This window comes from Rousettus aegyptiacus, unplaced genomic scaffold, assembly GCF_014176215.1.
Source record: "Rousettus aegyptiacus isolate mRouAeg1 unplaced genomic scaffold, mRouAeg1.p scaffold_m13_p_4, whole genome shotgun sequence".
NCBI lineage: Eukaryota > Metazoa > Chordata > Mammalia > Chiroptera > Pteropodidae > Rousettus > Rousettus aegyptiacus.
The window spans coordinates 144155904-144175926 of NW_023416307.1; the positions used below are offsets into that span (position 1 = coordinate 144155904).

Sequence of the window (20023 nt, forward strand, 5' to 3'; positions counted from 1 at the left end):
GATTCCTCTTTTAGAATGAGGGCGAGGAGTGCAATTGCTGTTTTAGTGGTATAAAAATGTTCAACCTTCCAAGAGTCTCAAAATATTATCTTTGAATTCACACATTGACTTAGTCTTTCATTTCCTAGCTAGAGTTGTTTACTTTCCAAATCTTGATTTTGAAAGAGGGGAAGAATCATTACCACTCAGTAGTACACATAATTTCATCTTCTTTTCTCATTTCTTTATACATACACAAGTATGGGCAAACCTGGAGCATGTTAGAACCCTAAACTTGAGGGTAAGTTAGACTAGGACCCAGTTTTATAAAGAAAAAATAGTAGAGTCAATAAGAAAGTTACCCACCGTTTTCCACAGAAAAACATTTTCAGTTTTAATAATCATTCCATCTGATCTCTTATTTAAATATGTATCTCTCCATATATGAGCTTTTCCTTTATAGTCGGTCTAAAAGAACATTTAATTTTGTAGTGTGTGTGGAAGGCAAACTGTTTTGAGGTCTTATTCTCAAACTTATAAACACTATATAATAATAAAGAAAAGAACTTATATTAGTGTTTTCAGCTACATTATTTTATATGTAATTACTTTTTCCATTTTGTTCTTCCTAGGTTTACCCAGGGTTGATGATAACAGCTGGCCTTATCCACTGGATCTTAAACACATTGAACATAACAGTTCACATAAGAGACGTATGTGTGTTCCTTGCACCGACTTTTAGCGGCCTTACGTCTATATCTACTTTCCTGCTTACCAGAGAACTTTGGAACCAAGGAGCTGGACTTTTAGCTGCTTGTTTTATTGCTATTGTACCAGGTTACATTTCTCGGTCTGTAGCTGGGTCCTTTGATAACGAAGGCATTGCTATTTTTGCACTTCAGTTCACGTACTACTTGTGGGTAAGTAACGTTTAATTTTTTTACTACCGTTAATACTCATGAACTTTCTGCTGAAATGCTGCAGGTGGTACATATTTGTCTTTGATCAGTTATAGCAGCATACAGAGATCTCCATTACTGTTCATAATAAATTTAATAATAACATTTAAAAATGTCAGGTACTATCCTCTCTCCATCTAGTATATAAATTTTGACAATAATCCTACTATGTCTATTTTAGATGATGATAATGTCCTTTAGAAGTCCAAAAAAGTTTATCCAAAACAAAAAATCACCAAGCTATCAATTTTGTTTGCTTTTTTGTGTGTGTGGGCAGAGAATGATCAGAATACTTTAGAAAGATGAAATGTGGTTCATTGTCTTGGATTTTGAATTCTGTGTGCAAAATTGGCATCATTTTGCTGTTGCCAAGCTATTTCTTCCCAATCTGTATACCTTTTATTTCCTTTTCTCGTCTTTTCATAGTAGCTAGTTCTTCCAGTACTACGTTGAAAAGGAATGGTGAGAGAGGACATTCTTGCCTTGTTCCTTATCTTAGTGGGAAAGCTTTGAGTTTCTCACCATTAACTATGTTAGCTGTAGATTTTTTTATGTAAGGAAGTTCTACTCTAGTGCTAGTTTGTTGAGAGATTTTATGAATGGATGTTGAATTTTGACAAATGCTTTTCCTGTATCTGTTGATAAAGTTACACGATCTTTTTCCTTTGACTTATTGATGTGAGGAATTACATTTATTAATTATCGAATGTTGAACCAGTTTTTTATACCTGAGGTAAATCTAACTTGTTCATGGTGTATGATTCTTAAAATGCAATGTTGGATTTGATTTACTAATATTTTGTTGAGGATTTTTGCCTCTGTCTTCATAAGAGATTAGTCTGTAGTTTTCTCATAATGACTTTGTTTGGTTTTGGTAGTAGTATAATCTTGACCTCATAGAATGAGTTAGGAATTACTCATTTTGCTTCTGTTTTCTAAAAGAAATTGTAGAGAATTGGTATAATTGCTTATGTAAATATTTGGTAGAATTCACCAGTGAACCCACCTTTCCCTGGTGCTTTCTGTTTTGGAAGGTTAATTATTGATTCAATTTTTTAAAATAGATACAGGCCTAGTCAGATTGTCTATTTTGTGAGTTTTGGCAGATTTTGTCTTTTAGGAATTGGTTCATTTAATTATCAAATTATGAACACAGAGTTGTTCATAGTATTCCTTTATTATCCTTTTAATAAATATTTCATGGGATCTGTAGTGTGATGTTCCATCTTTCATTCCTGATATTACTAATTTGTGCCCTAATAGATTTTTTTTTTAACCTTTCAGAGAATCAGTTTTCCGTTTCATTGATTGTCTCTATTTTCTATTTTCATTTTTGTTAATTTCTGCTCTCCTTTTTTTGTTCTGCTTCCTTTGAATTTAAATTTCCCTTCTTTTTTCTAATTACCTAAGGTGGAAACTTAGATTATCGGTTTAGATAAATCTTTCTTTTCTAGTATATGCATTCAGTGCTGTAAATGTCCCTGTAAGCACTGTTTTCATCACACAAATTTTGATAAGTTGTTTTCAATTTTATTTAGTTGAGACTGTTTTTAAATTTCTCTTCTAATTGTTTTCTTTGACCCACGTGTTATTTAGAAGTGTTTAATCTCCACATATTTTTGAAAATTTTCAATTACCTTTCTGTTATTTATTTTTAGTTCTCTTGTGAGCTGAGAGTACATATTAAATGATTTCTGTTCTTTTAAATTTGTTAAGATGTATTTTATGGCCCAGAATGTTGTTTATCTTGGTGAATGTTCCATTGTTGGCTTGAGAAGAGTATGTATTCTGCTGTTCAATGATGTAATCTGTAGATGTCTATTATATCTACCTGCTAGATCTGCCCATTCCTGAGAGAGAGGTTTTGCCGTCTCTAATTTTGATAGTGGATTCATCTATATTTCCTTGCAGTTCTATCAGTTTTTTCCTCATTGTAGTTTGACCCTCTGTAATTAGGTGCATACACTCTAATGATTATTATGTCTTCTTGGAGAATTAATCTCTTTATCATTATGTAATGCCTTTTTTTATCCCCGGTAACTTTCCTTGCTTGGACATCTGCTATGTCTGAAATTAATATAGCTATTCCTTCTTTGTTTTTGATTAGTGTTAGCATGGCATATTTTCCTTTGCCATCTGTTTATTTTTAACCTTTATGTATCTTTATATTTGAAGTTGGCTTCTGGTAGACAACATATACTTGGGTCTTGTTTTTTGATTGACCCTGATAATTTGTTTTTTAATTGGTACATTTAGACTAATAGTGATGTTCAGATTATTGATATAGTTGAATTAATATTTACATATATATTCCTGTTTTCTATTTGTTACTCTTGTTCTTTGTTTCTATTTTTGTCCTCCACTCATTTTCTGACTTTTGTGGTTTTAATTGTGCATTTTATGATTCCATTTTCTCTCCTTTCATAACATATGTTATTCTTACACTATATCAATTCACAGGTAGTGTAAGTACCTTATAATAACAAAATAATCCTAATCCCTTCCTCTCGTTCTTTGTAATGTTACTGTTATTTATTTTACTTATACATAATATGTAAGATATATATCCATAAACATATGTAATAGAATACATTGTTGATATTATTTCTAACAAATCGTTATATCTGTAATATCAATTAAAAATAAGAAAATAGAAGTTTTTATTTTACTTGTTCTGTCTGTGATGTTCTTTGTTTCTTTATGTAGGTCTAAGTTTCTGATCTATATTATTTTTCTTGTTGCTGAAGAACTTTAACATTTATTGCAAAACAAGTCTGCTGTCAAATTCTCTCAAATGCTGTTTGATAAAGTCTTATTTTTCTTTTACAAATTTTGAAGGATAATTTCACAATATATAGAATTCTAGGTTGGTGGGTTTTTTCTCTCAATACTTTAAATATTTCACTGTGTTCTCGCTTGTATGGTTTCTTAGTAGAAGTGACGTAATTCTTATTTTCATCCTTCTGCAGGTTAAGTGTCTTTTCTACTGGCTACTTCTAGAACTTTATCTTTGATTTTCTGTAGTTTGAAAAAGATGTCTAGGTGTAGATTGGCTGTGTGTGTTTGTGTGTGTGTGCGCGCGCATGCATGCATTTATTGCTTAGTGTTTGAGCTTCCTGGATTTGTGGTTTGGTGTCTGATGTTCATTTGGGGAAATTGTCATCATTATCTTTTCAAATATGCTTTTCTTTTCTCTCTTCTCCTCTGATATTTCCATTACACACATTATACTTTTTGTTGTTGTTCCACAGTCCTTAGATATTATTCTCTTTTTAACAGCCTTTGTTCTCTTTGCTTTTTAGTTTTGTAGGTTTCTATTGATATATCCTCTAGCTCAGAGATTCTTTACTTAGCCATGCCTAGTCTACTAATAAGCTCATCAAAGGCATTCTTTATTTCTGTTATAGTATTTTTGATCTCTAGCATTTCCTTTTGGTTCTTCCTTAGGATTTCCATCTCTGCATTTACTGCTCATCTATTCTTACATGCTGTCTGTTTTATCCATTAGAGCCCCTAACATATTAATCATAGTACTTTAAAATTCCTGGTCTGATGCTTGTTCTGTCTCTAAATTGCAGGGGGGTTTGTTTGTTTGTTTGTTTGTTTGTTTGTTTGTTTGTTTTTTGCCGTTTTGTATGCTTTGCAATATTTTCTTTAAAGCCAGACACAATATACTAAGTAAAAGGAATTTCTTTAATTTCTGTAATTTCTTTAGTAATGCGAAGGTAAGGTGTGCGCAAAGGAGAAGCATTCTATGGTCCTGTGATTAGTAAGCCGGACTGTGAACTTTGTAAGTGCTTCTTTTTTTCCCCCTCCCTCCTTAGGTAGGAAAAGACGGCTAGAGTAGGCTGGAGTTGGGTATTTTACTTATCCTATGTAGAAGGGTGTAGCTGACTGGAGTTGGGTATTTCCCTTCCCCCAGGTTAGTTAGGCTCTTATAACATGCTGTAGGTTAGACACTTTGCCAGAAGCAACGAAGGGACTTTTCCCCCCTATATTTATTGTGAGAACCTGGTTGAGATCTTGGAGGTAAATCACACAAATTGTGGGAGCCTCCATATGACTGAATCCAACCTAGAGTTTTTCAGTCTCCTCACTCAATTTTACACACTGAGTGTCCAGCGATTCTTGAGTTTCAGTTCAGGTTTTCTTTATCTGTTTCCACTGGTGAGTCTCGGCACTGGTAAGCCGTGACCACCCCCTGTGTTCACAAGTGTGTCTCTCTAGTCTTGAATGCCGCATTTTGTCCACGTTTTTTCCTCACTTATAGATCCAAGAGGAGTTGCTGATTTTTTCAGTCTGTTCAGCTTTTTACTTAGGACAGAATGGTGACTTCTAAACTTGATACATGCAGAACCAGAAACTATAAGTCTGTTGTTGTCAAGTTGCTTAAACTTAATATTCTTCTTACATGGAAAATGATACTACTTAGTCCTGCCCTCTACTTTCAGCTTGTTTGTTTGTTTATTGTTTTAGCTTTAGCCTATGATCATTTTTTTTCAATGTTGGAAATTACCAAAAACTTATATGTGAATACTCTCTTATATAATTAAGTACATTTTTAGGTAGCTAGGTAAGTGGCAGCACTAGTTTTCTTTTTTAGTAACTGTTCTACATCTTATAAAACTACTTACTTCATGGACATTTTTACTTTGGCAAGGAATTCCAGAGAAGAATTTTGCAGTCAATATAGATGGTTGCTTGATTGTGAGTTTGAGAAGAAGGAAAAGCACGCATGGATATGAAGATGATGACAAGCAGTAGGATGCCGCTAATGCTGCTGTAGTCACTAAAAAATGTTTAAAAGCAAATTTAGTTTATTGTGTGCAGCTGAGAAAAAAACCTCGAAATTCGGAACATCTATTTGAGGCATTTTGTATATAATTATTAAAATCATAAAAGTAATATGTATAAATGTTATAGATCTTGACAGTATAATCCCAAGGGGAGAAGTAGATTGAGGTAGAATACATACAGCATGATATCATTTATTTAAATTGTAAATAGTATAAACCAGACTGTTTATACCTGACGAAAGTATATATAATGAAAGTATAAAAAAAGGGATGTGTCCATCATATATATCAACTTCATGAGTGGTTATTCCTGAATAACCAGTGTATGGGTGTGAAATCAAAACCACAATGAGATGCATTCTCACACCTGTTAGAATAGCCGTTATCAAAAGGACAAGTAATAACAAATGTTGGAGAGGATATGTAGAAAAAGGAACCCTCATACACTGCTGGTGGGACTGCAAATTGCTACAGCCACTATGGAAAATAGTATGGAGGTTCCTCAAAAAACTAAAAATTGATTTACCATATGATCCAACAATCCCTCTACTGAGTATTTACTTCAAAGACTTGAAAACCCATATCCGAAAAGATATTTGCACACTGATGTTCATAGCAGCATTATTCACGGTGGCTAGCATATGGAATCTACCAAAGTGTCCTATGATAGATGATTGGCTAAAGAAGCTGTGGTACATATATACAATGGAATATTGCTCAGCCATAAGAAGACATAAAATACTGCCATTTGTGACAGCATGGATGGACCTTAAGATAATTATGCTAATCAAAATAAGCCAGACAGAAAAAGTTGAAAACCACATGATATCACTTAATATGTGGGACAAAAACCTAAAAGCAACAAAGGAAAAGGACAAACAAACAGACTCATGGACATGGACTGTAGACTAGCGGTTACCAGAGGGTAGCAGGGGAGGGGGGAGAGGGGAGGTAGATAGGGTACAGGGGGTCAAATATGTGGTGACAGAAAGAATTCTAACTATGGGCGGTGAATACACTATATATATATCAATCATATACACACATATATACATATATGTATATATTTGTGTATGTATATATACATATACTACATACATATATGTATATATGTATATGTATATCTGTACATATACTACATACATACATACATACATACATACATACATACACGCCTTACTGCTAAATTGTACACCTGAAACTTACTGGATTTCTTTAACCCATGTCACCATAATGAATGAATGAATTTAAAAGATCTACTCTTGTGTCATAGCATTATTGTTATCAAAGCACTGTTGACAGACATATTTCTGTGTACTTTGGGATTTGCATTCTATAGAGATTCTAAACTTTTTTATTAGGATCTAGTGGTTAGAAGTACAGTCTATGTAGACAAACTGCCATGGTTTTCTTCCTTTTTGTTTAAATGCTAGCTCTATCATTAGGGTTGTTTAAACCATCTCCCTGTGTATTTTGTCAAATAGAAAAGTGGAATATTAATACCTATCTCATTTGATTTAAGTTAATACATGCAAAGATATAGAACATTGTGGGAACCCAGAAAGTGATGAGTACATGTTTATTATTACTTTTCTTGTTACTAGTCACCAAAAACAGAGCTAATACAGATAAAATTGTACTTGAAATGGTGCTTATCATATTGCCTCATATATATATGTAATTATTTTTTTAAAGGTTTCCTTTTGTGCCCATGTAATCACATCCTTTTCTTAACCCACATTCCTTGCAGCCAGAGATCTGATTTTTGTCTGTCTTTAGTAGTTCGTTTTCTAGAATGCCATGTAATAGAAACAGTAAGGACTGACCCTTTGTGTCTGGCTCACTTCAGTTAGTGTAATACTTTGAAAGTCATCCATGTTGTTGTATAGTTCCGTAGTTTGTTTCTTTTTATCACTGACTAGTATTCTGTTGTATGAATGTACTATAGTTTTCTAGCTTTTGGCAGTTATGAATAAAGCAGCTATAAATGTTTGCATACAATTCTTCATACTGACATAAATTAGTGTTCCTCTTAGATAAATGCCTAGGTGTGGGATTACTGGTTTGCATGATAAGTATATACTTAATTTTATAAAAAAGCTCCCAAAGAGTTTCCTAAAGTGGTTGTGTCATTTGGCATCCACTCCACCAGAATATGAGGAGTTGCATTTACTTCATCAGCACATGGTATGTTCAAATTTTTTAATTTTAGCCATTCTAGTGGGAATGTAATAGTATATCAGTGTTTTAATTTGCTTTTCGCAGGGAGACGTTGTGAGATTTCATCACATTATTCAGAACAAAACTTAAAACTTAAGAATTGTTTATTGAATTGTTTCTAGAATTTTCCATTTAATAGTTTTAGGCAATGGTTGACTGAAACCTAGAAAAGCAGAACTGAGGGTAAGGGGGTACTATTACACTCTAACTTATAATCTTGAAGTTGGGTTGTATTTGTCCTGTGATTTTGTTCTTCTATATTGTGTTGGTTATTCTGGGTTTTTCTTTTCCATATAAATTTTTGAATTAGTTTGTTTATGTCTACAAGATAACTTGCTGAGATTTTTATTGTGATTATATTGCATCTACACATCGAGTTGAAGAATCGACATCTTAACTATCTTGAGTTTTCCTATCATAAACATGGAAAATCTCCATTTATTCAGATCTTTGATTTCTTTCATTGGAGTTTGGTAGTTGTCACATGAATTCTGTACATACTGTTAGATTTATGCCTAAGTATTTACTTTTCCTTTCTTTCCTTCCTTCCCTTTTTCTCTTTCAATCTCTCTCTTCCCTCTCTTTTTCTTCTCCTCCCTCTCTTTCTCCCTCCCTTCCCCCCTTTCTTTCTGTCTTTCTTTCTCTTGCTCTTTCTCTCCTTCCTTCCCTCTCCTTCCTTTCTTCTGTTTGTGGTTAGGTGCATTGTATGTTAAATAGTGGTGTTTTTCTTTTAAATTCCACTTGTTCATTGCTGGTATATAGTAACTCAGTTGAAGTTTGTATCTTACAACATTGCCTATAATTATATTTATTAGTTTCAGTAGTTTTTTGTTTGATTTGTTTGAGATTTTATATATAAACCATTATGTCATACAAACAAAAACAGCTTTATTTCTTCCCAGTCTGTATACTGTTTTTCATCTATTATTGGAGTAGCTAGCACTTTTCAACAAGTGTTGAAAAGACATGGTGAGAGTAGACATTCTTCCATTATTCCTGATCTTAGTGGGAAAGCTTCAAATTTTCCACCAGTAAGTGTGATATTAGCTGTAGCTTTTTGCAGACTTTTTTTTTTTTTTTTTTTTTTAAATCAAGTTGCAGTTATCTTGAATGGGCATTGGATTTTGTCAGATGTTTTTTGGTATCTATTCATATAGGATCTTTTTCCTTTAACCTTTTGATGTGATATATTACATTAATTGTTTTTTTTTTTGAATATTGAACCAGCCATGAATACCCAGAATATATCCCACTTGATTATGTTGTGTAAGTCTTTTTATTCATTATTAGATTCAGTTTGCTAACATTTTGTTGGGGATTTTTTTTATCTCTGTGGAAAATAATGGTCTGTAGTTGTTTTTTCTTTGTTTAGATTTGGTATTAGGATACTGCTGGCCTCAAAATGAGTTAGGAAGTAACCCAGCTTCTATATTTTTGGGGAGAGATTTTAGAAAGTTATCTCTTCCTAAAATGTTTGATAGAATTCACCGGTGAAACCATGTGGGCTTTGTGTTTGGAAGGTTCTTAGTTATTATTTCAATTTCTTTACTAGGTATTGGCTTATTTAGATTATCTATGTTAAGGTTTAAATTTTTAATTCTAATTTGCTATGCTTTTGTATGTACTGTTGGACCCATTGTTCAAACATCATATAACTCAATTGTATGAACTAATTTTAGGTGACTCTTTGGGGAGTATTATGAAGTAAATACACATTAACTCTTTAAAGGACTTACCTAATTCAGGGACACACTTAGCAAAATAAAAAGAAATGATTTTAATTGTCAGAACAAGTGACATATTTCCTACGTGTCTTTTACCATATTCCCTGATTGGGAGCAGTGAGCTAAATTTTTTCTTTGTCCTGTTAATTAGGTAATAGTAGTCTTTCTATGCTTTCATTTTTCAAACATTAGTAAACATAAGTAAGGGATGAAGAAGTACAATTTAGTAGTTACAAAACAGTCATAGAGACATAGGTTACAACATAGGGAATATAGTCGATAGTTTTGTAATGGCTATGTGTAGAGGCAGATGGATGCTAGAATAATCGGGGTATCACTTCATAAACTATAAATGTCTAATCATTGTACTGTATACCTGAAACTAACATAAATTTTAACAGATAAAACCACACACACAAAAAGTTAGTAAGCTGCTAAACAGATTTAACCATATTAAGTACCTTTTTGAAGCTGGAGCAAAAAGGACTGGTGAGATATCCAGATATGAGTGATGGCAATACCCAATTTCATTGATCCAGTGTTTTTTATGGATAGGTATCAGATTATTACTGCTTTAAAGGAAGGTCACAATGAAAATGAAATTAAGGCTATATGAAATTTATGACTAACCTTTTACAGTTTTTTTCATTGCCCAGTACATAAAAATCTAAACTAGTGTTTTCTAACTTCAACCTATAGAACTTTTTCACTCTAAATCTTTTTTGGGGGTCTTTAATTATGCTTACTAGTTTTTGTTAGAAAGGTATAATTAAATAACAGAAAATTAAGCAAATGAGAAATTACTTATGACTTTAGTATCTTTGGCTTAGCCATTTTAATATATTTTCTATCTGTATTCATTTTTCCATGTACATTGCTTTTTTCTCCTGCATGTAGTTGATGATTATTCAGTAAACACAATTTTGTATCCTGCCTATTTTGTATTCTGCCTATTTTGTTTAATATTACTTGAGCAGAGAAGAAGGCTAGAGATATTTCTACCCTACCGGGAAGCTAGCTAAAGATTCCTGTCTCCTCCTTTCCAAGCCATCCTCCATCCTATTTGGTAGGATCTCTTCTCAGAAAGAAGGTGACCTTTCTGACAGAGGTTAATTTTTTTCCTTTTGGCTTTCTCTTTTTTTTCTTTTTAAAAACGGCTCTATTTAGCTATAATTTATATATGGTAGAATTCACCTATTTTAAATTTATGAATTTCTATGATCATCATGACAGTTTAATTTTAGAACATTTCCATCACTCCCAAATGTTTACTCACTTGTCTCTGTTTATAGTCAAGCCCCATTTTTTATCTACTCATCTCCGGACCCAGGCAACTCCTGATATACTTTTTATTCCTAGAAATTTCATATAAACTGCGTCATGTAATATATATATTCTTCTGTATGTGTCTTCTTTTACTTACCATGTTTTAGTGCTTTTTTCATACTGTTGCAAATATCACTAGTTCACTCCTTTTTTTTATTGCATAAAATCCATTGTGTAGATATATACCAAATTTTGTTAATCCATTCGTCAATTGGTGGACATTTGGGTTTCCAGTTTTTGGTTAAATAATGCTGCTGCGAATGCTAGGTGCATATATTTATGTTTGCACCTATGTTTTCATTTTTCCTAGGAACAAACCCCTAGGAGAAGAAATGCTGGGTTTTATGTTTAGTGTAGCTACTCCTTAAATAAGCTACCAAACTTTTCCAACAAATGTAACATTTTTCATTGTAACCAATACTGTATGAGGGTTCCAGTTTTTCCACATTCTTGGAAATACTGGTTTCATTGGCTTCTGATTATAGCCATTCTAGAGGGTGGTCTAGTAATATCTCATTGTGGTTTTAATTTGCATTTCCTTAATGACTAATGATGTTGATATCTTTTCATGTGCTTATTGGTATTTTATGTGTATTCTCCTCAGAGAAATATTTATTGAAATCTTTTACTCATTTTTAGAGGGAAAATAGTCTGTCTTATAATGGAGCTATAAGATTTTCTTTTTTTATTCGAGATAAAGGTCCTGAATCTGAGAAGTCCTGTCAAATACATGTTTTGCATATATTTTCTCCCAGTCTAGCTCTCTTTTCATTTTCTTAATGGTCTTTTGAGGGACAAAAATTTAAAATTTTGATGAAGTGTAAGTCATTATTTTTTGTAGATTATACTGTTGGTGTTACATAAGAAACTGTTGCCTAACTCAATGCCACACATATGTTCTGTATGTTTTATTTATGAAGCTTTATAATTTAGTTATTGCATTTATGTCTATGACTCACTTAGAATGAATTTTTTAATGTGGTATGAAGGGTCTAAGATTCCCAACTCCCTCTTTTGGGAACATGGATATCCAGTTCAGTAGTTATTTATTGAAAAGACATTCCTTTCCCCTGAATTGATGTCTTTGTTGAGAATTAATTGACCATAAATTGTGGGTTTATTTCACAACTCTATTCTGTTTCATTGATCTAATGTTCTATCCGTATACCATTGACTCACTGTCTTGATTAATGTAGCTTCATAGTACCTTTTAAAATTGTGAAGTATTATAGTTTTTTATATACTGATCATGTATCCTGTGACCTTGCTAATAAACTTGCATGTGAATTTTTTTTTAAGATTCTTTGGAATTTTAAAAAAGATCATGTTATCTACAAAGTGTTTTGCTTCTTCTTTTGCAATGTGCATACATTAAAAAAATTTTTCTTGACTGCACTGGCTCGAAACTCTAACACAGTGTCTAATAGAAACAATGAACATGGACATCTGTTCTTTCCTGATCTTAAGGGAAAAGCATTCAGGCTTTCACCATTAAGTACAATGTTAGTTGAAGTTTTTTTGTATATATTCTTTATCATAGAGTAAGAAAGTTTTTATCTATTTTCAGTTTGAGAGTTTTTATCATGAGTGTGTATTAGATTTTTCTCAAATGCTTTGTTTATGTCTGCGGAGATGATCATATGATTATTTCCTTTATTACATCAATTTGGGATTTCTCTATCTCAGCATTATTGACATTTTGGGCCAGGTAGTTTGGATAATGTTTTGTGTACTGTAGGATATTTAGCAGCATCCCTTGCCTCGACATGCTAGATGCCAGGTTGCGGTAATCAAAAATGTCTTCAGATGTTGCCAAATGTCCCAGGGAGGGGGGCAGGGGGGTGGCAGAATCACCTTCAATTGGGAACCACTGCATTACTTTATTTTCAGATGTTAAAATAACTGTGAATTCCTGGAATAAATTCCATTGGTTCATGATGTATGAACCTTTTTAATATATTACTGGGTTTGTATTGTTTATATTTTGTGAAGGATTTTTGCTTCTGTATCCACAAGGGATATTGACATGTAGTTTTATTTTCTTCTGATAGCTTTGTCTGGCCTTGGTATCAGGGTTATACTGGGCTCCTAAAAAAATTAGGGAAGTGTTTCCTTCCCTTCCATTTTTCTAAAAGAGTTTTTATAGGCTGGTACTGTTTCTTCCTTAACTGTTGATTGCTTCTCACGAGTGAAGCCACTTGAACCTGGGAAGATTTTTAACTACTAATTCAATTTTTATTGACATAGTTCTGTTTTGATTTTATGTTTCTTCATGAGTAATTTGATAATGTGTATCTTTTTTTTAAAACTCTTCCATTTCATCTAAATGATCTAAATTTTGGCACTTCATAGTAACTCCTTTATAATTATTTTCTGTACAGTCTGTAGTGATGTCATCTCTTTATTCCCAGTGTCACTTTTTTGTATCTTCTCTTTTATCTTGGTTTAAAGTTTATCCAACTTTTATTTTCATTGATTTTTCTCTGTATCTGTTCAAGTTCATCTGTTTCTTAATCTTTGTTATTTTCTTCTACTTCGTGATTGGTTTGCTCTTCTCTGGTTTTTTGAAGTTGAAACATAAGTTATTTTAGCTCTTTCTACTTTTCTAATAAGAGATTTAAAGCTAATCATTGCTTTACTATTTTCTGTATATTTTAATATGTTGTGTTTTCATTGTCGTAGTTAAAGTTTTTCTTTTATTTCATAATTTCTTCTTTGACCCATGTGTTCTTTAGAAGTGTATTGTTCAAAATATTTGGAAATTTCTCTCAGCATTCTTGTTAATTTCTAATTCTGTTATTGAAGAATTCTAAATCAGGTCTTTCAATATCAAAGACTGAGTTCAGAAAACACCAATGTACACCTACCTGTTTGCCTTCTTCCTTTCCACTGATGGCTAGTATACCTTAAGCTAGGAAACTAGGAATTCTACTCAATTTCTTTTTCTCCATTACTTTTGAATTGTAGTAGCTCACCAAAACACGTTGATTTGGTCTTTGAGCATAGCCTCTCCTTTTTGTATACATTCCTACTACTATAAATTTGGACCTCAACACTCACTTCAGTTATTATACCAACCTTGTAACTTTTATCTCTATTACCAAGGGCATTCAGGATCTGTAAGGACCTTTTGGCACTGAGTGTAGACTCATCATATGCGCTGTCATATCGAGCTTTAACTGTAGTCCTTTTCTGTCTTATTTTCCTAGTTGGGGCAAGACTAAATTATAATTTGTGTGTCTAATACACATTTGTGTATTGGTAAATACTGAGGATATATTTGGGTCACAGTATATATCCTTTCTTATTCTCTCTCAGCCCATATAGTTAGCTTTAGTGTCTGGAAATTTCAGGATGTGAACTATTTTTAGTAGTTATAAATATATAATGAGTTTTTATTTTTATTTATTTTTTGGTAATAGATTGTAGTAGTCTGGATCCAGTCAATCACAGTAGGTTAAATGGGAAGTTTTATGTAAAGAAATATTAACTATAACTGAAGAGTAATATAGAAGGACACTATAGGGTATCCATAGGCTGAGGTAGAGTACCCAAGGAAAGACAAGCTTTGAAAGGATTTAGATCTCACTGGGGAGGGTGTGGTTCAGCCCACCAGCAGCAGAGAAGCTCTATGATTTGGCCAAGCCGGAGCTGGTTTGGCGCTGCCAGACAAGCAATGAACCACCCTTTGGACTATAGACATGGGGGAGCCGGTGACTTGCATAGCATGGTACATGGTGGGAGTTTGGGTACTAGTGGGAGGCAGGAGGTTTTCAGAGTGTATATGGGGCTTCTGGTTACCATGTCAAGAGGACTGCAGAAAGGTTATTGATAGATCAAGGCTGCAGTCATAAAAGGACTTCATTTTGGGCCCATGGCTGGTGTCTGTACCACCAGATATCCTTGCACCCATCCAATCAAATCCAGGCTACACCTGAAATAATTAGAGAGCTTCTCCTACAGTGTTCCTCTTACACTTCTGAGAAACCTTAACACCATACTCACTTAAAGGAGAAATAGTTAAAGGAATTATGTTATCACAGAACATACATTGAAGGCTGTATTAGAACTGAGAGGCAAAAAATAATAACTGGTTCATAAAATAAAAGACTGAATGATCATTTGCAAGCTTTCCCTGCCAACATTTTTTTCTCTACCTCTGACTGGACAGCCTATCCTTTGTACTCTTAATCTCTCTTTTTTTTTTTTCTTGTTTGCTCTATCGATTTACCTACCATAGCCTTCTGTGTCCCTGTACTTGGGATTCGTTTTTGTTTCTGGTGCATCTCATCCTCTGAGGACACTATTTCTTTCTATTCTCTCCCACTTAGAATTAGACCTTTCTGAACATTTTCTTTTCCATTTCTGTAGTACCCACTCCCTTTTCTAAAAATTATCTTTGGTCTCTCTATGTTTTGGTCTCCATATGATTTGGCAGCATTACTTGGTTCCATCTCACTTCTTTAGTCTCTAGAAACTGGACATTACAGGAATAATCTCTAATCTGCCCTGGAAATTTTTCTTACTTTAAATTACATTTTAGCATAAAGGCCTACCTTATTATTTTACCCTGTCAAAGATAAACCTTAGCCCATATTTTTAAAATCAAGTTAGATTTGTGGGGAAGAGGAGGGGCTATTTTGTCACACGTATATACCATGATAAATTCAAAGCAATTTTTCACTAGTCTAGTAGAAATCAGCCTGAAACACCTTTAAGTGCTGTAAATCAAGAATGTTTTCTCTTTCCTTCCTCCCTCCCCTTTCGGTTTTTTTTTTTTTTTTTTAAGCAGTTCTCCCAAAGATTGGCTGTCACCTGTAGTGGGCTTTAACATACTAGCAGAGGCCCATTTTAAAAGTAAAGAATTTCTTGAAATCAGCTCTGTTGAATACTGTTAAATGTGAACTTCCTGTTGGGGCTTGGCATTAATTTTTTTTTTTTACATACAGAATTGCTTTTAATGGGGCTTCTTATGTCTATCATTTCTTTAGGACATTCACATACTCATCTTAAAATTGGCCCTTTAGCATAAGTATTTAGAACTTGTGTTTTCTGAAATTAAAAATTCAATTTTCTGAAGTTGCTAACATATTTTGCTTTTTCAGATGAATATATAAACTCTTATCAGGGAATTATTTCTTTGATTAGTTTTTTCAGTAGAGATTTGTCACCTTTTTGAACCTTCATTTACTGCAAGTTGTCTTTCCAGTTCAGTAATTGAGAATTTTACTGGTATGTCACTAAACTATCTAGAAACTATTTTAGGAATATAAATTTCTTGGAGATATTGATTTTGGTATCTGAAAATTTCTAGATAATGAAGAGTTTTCAAAAATGGGAGCTCATCATTTGAATCGTATGGGAGATATAGATGATTACATTCAAATGAAGAAAAATTACACATTAAGGTGTATGTAATGTCTAAGCAACCCAACCATATGAAATGTAGATTTACTGAACAAATTTATTATTTAGTTAAATCTCAATTCGTTGATATTAATCATTTTAAGATAGAAGTAAAATAAACGGAAAAAATATCATTTGTTCCTGTTAAGATTATTCTTTTTCTGAAAACTAAATCACTAGAAATAAAATCAAAGCTATTTCTAAAATGCCTGACTGCTTTACAAATGTATATATTAAGTGGATCTAAATATCTAAATAACCTCAGTACTTTTTTTATGACCTTGGCTTTTTGTAATACAGGCTTTTTAAACATTTAACATCTTTTTATTCAGCAGGAACATTTATAAACATTTTTTATTACATCTATTGCTTTTTTTTTTTTTTAGGTAAAATCTGTAAAAACTGGGTCAGTTTTTTGGACAGTGTGCTGCTGCTTGTCATATTTCTATATGGTAAGATGTTATGTTTGAAACTACATGAGGTCTAACGAGTCTGTTTGGCAGTTAGACCAGTTTCTCTTCTCTTCTAGGGCTAGTTCTCCACTTTGTTTCTCCTGAAATCTTTAGGATCTTAATTTTGTTTCATGTATAATCTTTTATTGCCACCATTCTCTTCCCTTTCCCCATCCCCAGGGCCTGTATGGACTTTTGCTTTAATGGGAAGGGCTAATGCTCAATCTCTCAAATATGATATTGGAAGCAAGTGAAACGAAAAATTTTTCTTTTCAAAGGTACAACTTTACCTAAGTTATGGTCACATCCTCTAGGTTAACCTGTAAATTGCCTATATAAGTTTTTCAACAGATTACTTAAGGTTGGTGTTCAATATTACCTCTTCATTCTCCTGCCTTTGTTTTCCATACCACAGCCTGTCTAGTTGTCTTGTGCTGAAAATTAATGATAATCTTAGGTACCTTTTCTTTAGACAAACAAACAAACAAACAAACAAATGTCATGAAATTTAAGCATCCAAATTATCTGTGTTCCTTTTAAAATGTTAAAACCTCGGGCATATTCTGTCCATTTGTACTCAGTAATAGCAAACTCATTCTCTTTCAAGTTAAAACTTAAATTTTGGATATAACCAAAAACCCTTTAGTTAGGACTATGCTCAGTATAACATTGTTTTTGGTCATGCGACTAAAGCAGTGAACTGATGCTCTCATGCATTCTAAACTGAAGGCAGTCCTTTACAAGTGGTTCTGAAATATTTTAGACAAGAGCAGCATTGTTAAAATATATATGTTAACATAGAATCTCTTAAGGTGACTACTGGTATACATTTAATTATTAGAGCACTTTGATTTTAACAAGACCTTACTGCCTCTTATTGAATGTACTTAAAAAACGAGTAAGTTCTGTTGAAAATAAACATTATCTTTACAATTTTTATTTAGACCACAACATACTCAATTATTCCGATTAAATAGAATTATTCTAACTTTGTGATACAGGCTAAACATTAAAATGGGATCTTTATTTGTATGGGAAATAATTTATACCCAGAGTAGCACCTTTATTCTGAGGATCTCAAAGCATATCCAGATCATCTGGGTATTCCTTTTAGTTGAGTTGTTGACTGATGCTAATATTCATTGTTTTTTTTTTTTTTCCCTCAATGAAATTTCTTGCAATGTATTATCAAAAATAGGGGAAGTAATAGCTGTTTTTTCTTTTAAAAATTTATGATCTGTATCCTAAAAGTCCTTATCTTTGTGACAGTCTTTTTACTTTCACTTCACAAATTATAATGTTCTCAACGTTCTTGTTAAGTTTAATTTAATTTGACTATTTCTCCAGTGAATGTAGAAAAGCATATTGGATTTATAGAACTGTATTATTTTAATTTATCAATAAAAATAATGAGAAATAGGTTATTTGTAGGTTATATAAATCCATTTTTTAAGCATCTCTCAAAATTGCTAAAAATTCTAGTGCTTATAATTGCTTATACGTTTAGATTGTCATGACAAAACTTACCTATTTTAAAAAGCAAACATATAAATTATTTAACTTAGCATTTCTTTACCCATAGGTATCTGCTTGGGGTGGTTATGTGTTTATTATCAACTTAATTCCACTGCATGTATTTGTATTATTACTGATGCAGAGATACAGCAAAAGAGTCTACATAGGTAAGTGATTTGACTTTAAAATATGTCAACTTCTAAGAGATATTTCACATACATTAGTTTCAGTGAACAGACATTTTTATTAGGTTAGTATTCATGAGAAGGTAAAATAATTTTGTATTTATTTTGCTTTTTGTTTTTATAAGGAGAGTTAAGCATTTTTACCTAAGTTTGTTATTACCAACTTCTCCTTGATGAGTTTTTATTGTAGATTTCATATTTTTTTTTTTTTTTTTAATTTGGAGGAACGGGCATTTCTGTCATGAAAATTATTCACAAATACATACTATTCAAATTTACCTTACCCACTGAAGAAATTTGAGCATCCTCAGAGTAAACAGTTTAAACTTTTGAAAGTCCTTTCTGTGTAATATACAACAGACTGCCTTTGTTTGTTTGGGCTGCCATAAACCATGGACTAAGTAGCTAATAAAAAAACAAATTTATTTCTCACTTTCTGGATGAAAAGTCCAAGATTGAGGCATCAGAATAGTCAGGTTCTTGGAGGGTTCTTTTCCTATTACAGAGCTGAATCCTTCTTGCTGGTCCTCACATGGTAGAAAGGATGTGCCAGCTGTCTGGGGCCTCTTAATAAGCCCTGGAGCCCTCATGACCTAATCAACTCCCAAAGGTCACTTCCTAATACCATCATCTTAGGTATTAGGTTTTCAACATATGAATAGTGGTAGGGAGCACAAACATTCAGACCATAGCATAGTCTGTGCAAACTCTTTTCTCTACAAAAATCTTTATTTTCACTACAAGTTTTAAAACACATTTTTTGAATTCGATGGATAGCAGGTGTCTCAAATCTTAGAGCTCATTTTCTATGATACAGACAGAAAACTCTTATGGATTGAATTAATCAGAGAGAAGTTGTGATCAGAAACCAGTTTCTTAGTAAAATAATACAATTCCATTAAAATAACATTATTATAGAACAGTAACACAAAGACGTAAAGCTTATTTACTTGATTAAAAAACATAGTTTGGCAGTTTCCAAAAATTTAATCACAGAGTTAGTTACCATGTGATCTGGCAATTCTACTACTAGATACATACCCAAGATAAATAAAACTATATTCATACAGAAGCTTGTACACAAATGTTCAGAGCAGCATTCGTTATTCATAATAGCCAAAAAACAAAGACAACTCAAATGTCCATCAACTGATGAGTGGATGTATCCGTGCAATGGAATATTATTCGGCCATAAAAAGGAATGAAGTACTAATACATGATACATCGTGAGCCCTGAAAACCTTATACTAAGTAAAATAAGCCAGACATAAAAGGCCATATATTATAGGATTCTTTTTGTATGAGAAGTCCAGACTAGGCAAATCCAGAGAGACAAATCAGATTAAGTGGTTGTCAGGGGCTTGGGGAGTGGAGTGACTACTAATGGGTATGAGGTTTCTTTTGGGGATGAGGAAATGTTCTAGAAATAGATAGTGGTGGTAGTTATACAACTTTGTGAGC

At 32.8% G+C, this 20023-nt stretch overlaps 1 protein-coding gene across 1 annotated transcript in view; it reads left to right on the forward strand.

Moving 5' to 3' along the window:
* STT3B (STT3 oligosaccharyltransferase complex catalytic subunit B) overlaps window positions 1–20023 on the forward strand; it is an 87946-nt gene that overhangs the window by 40300 nt on the left and 27623 nt on the right. The window contains exons 3-5 of the mRNA XM_016140780.2: window positions 612–899; window positions 16797–16862; window positions 18445–18544. Of these exons, the coding sequence (XP_015996266.1) occupies window positions 612–899; window positions 16797–16862; window positions 18445–18544 (454 nt within the window). The remainder of the gene's footprint in view (window positions 1–611; window positions 900–16796; window positions 16863–18444; window positions 18545–20023) is intronic.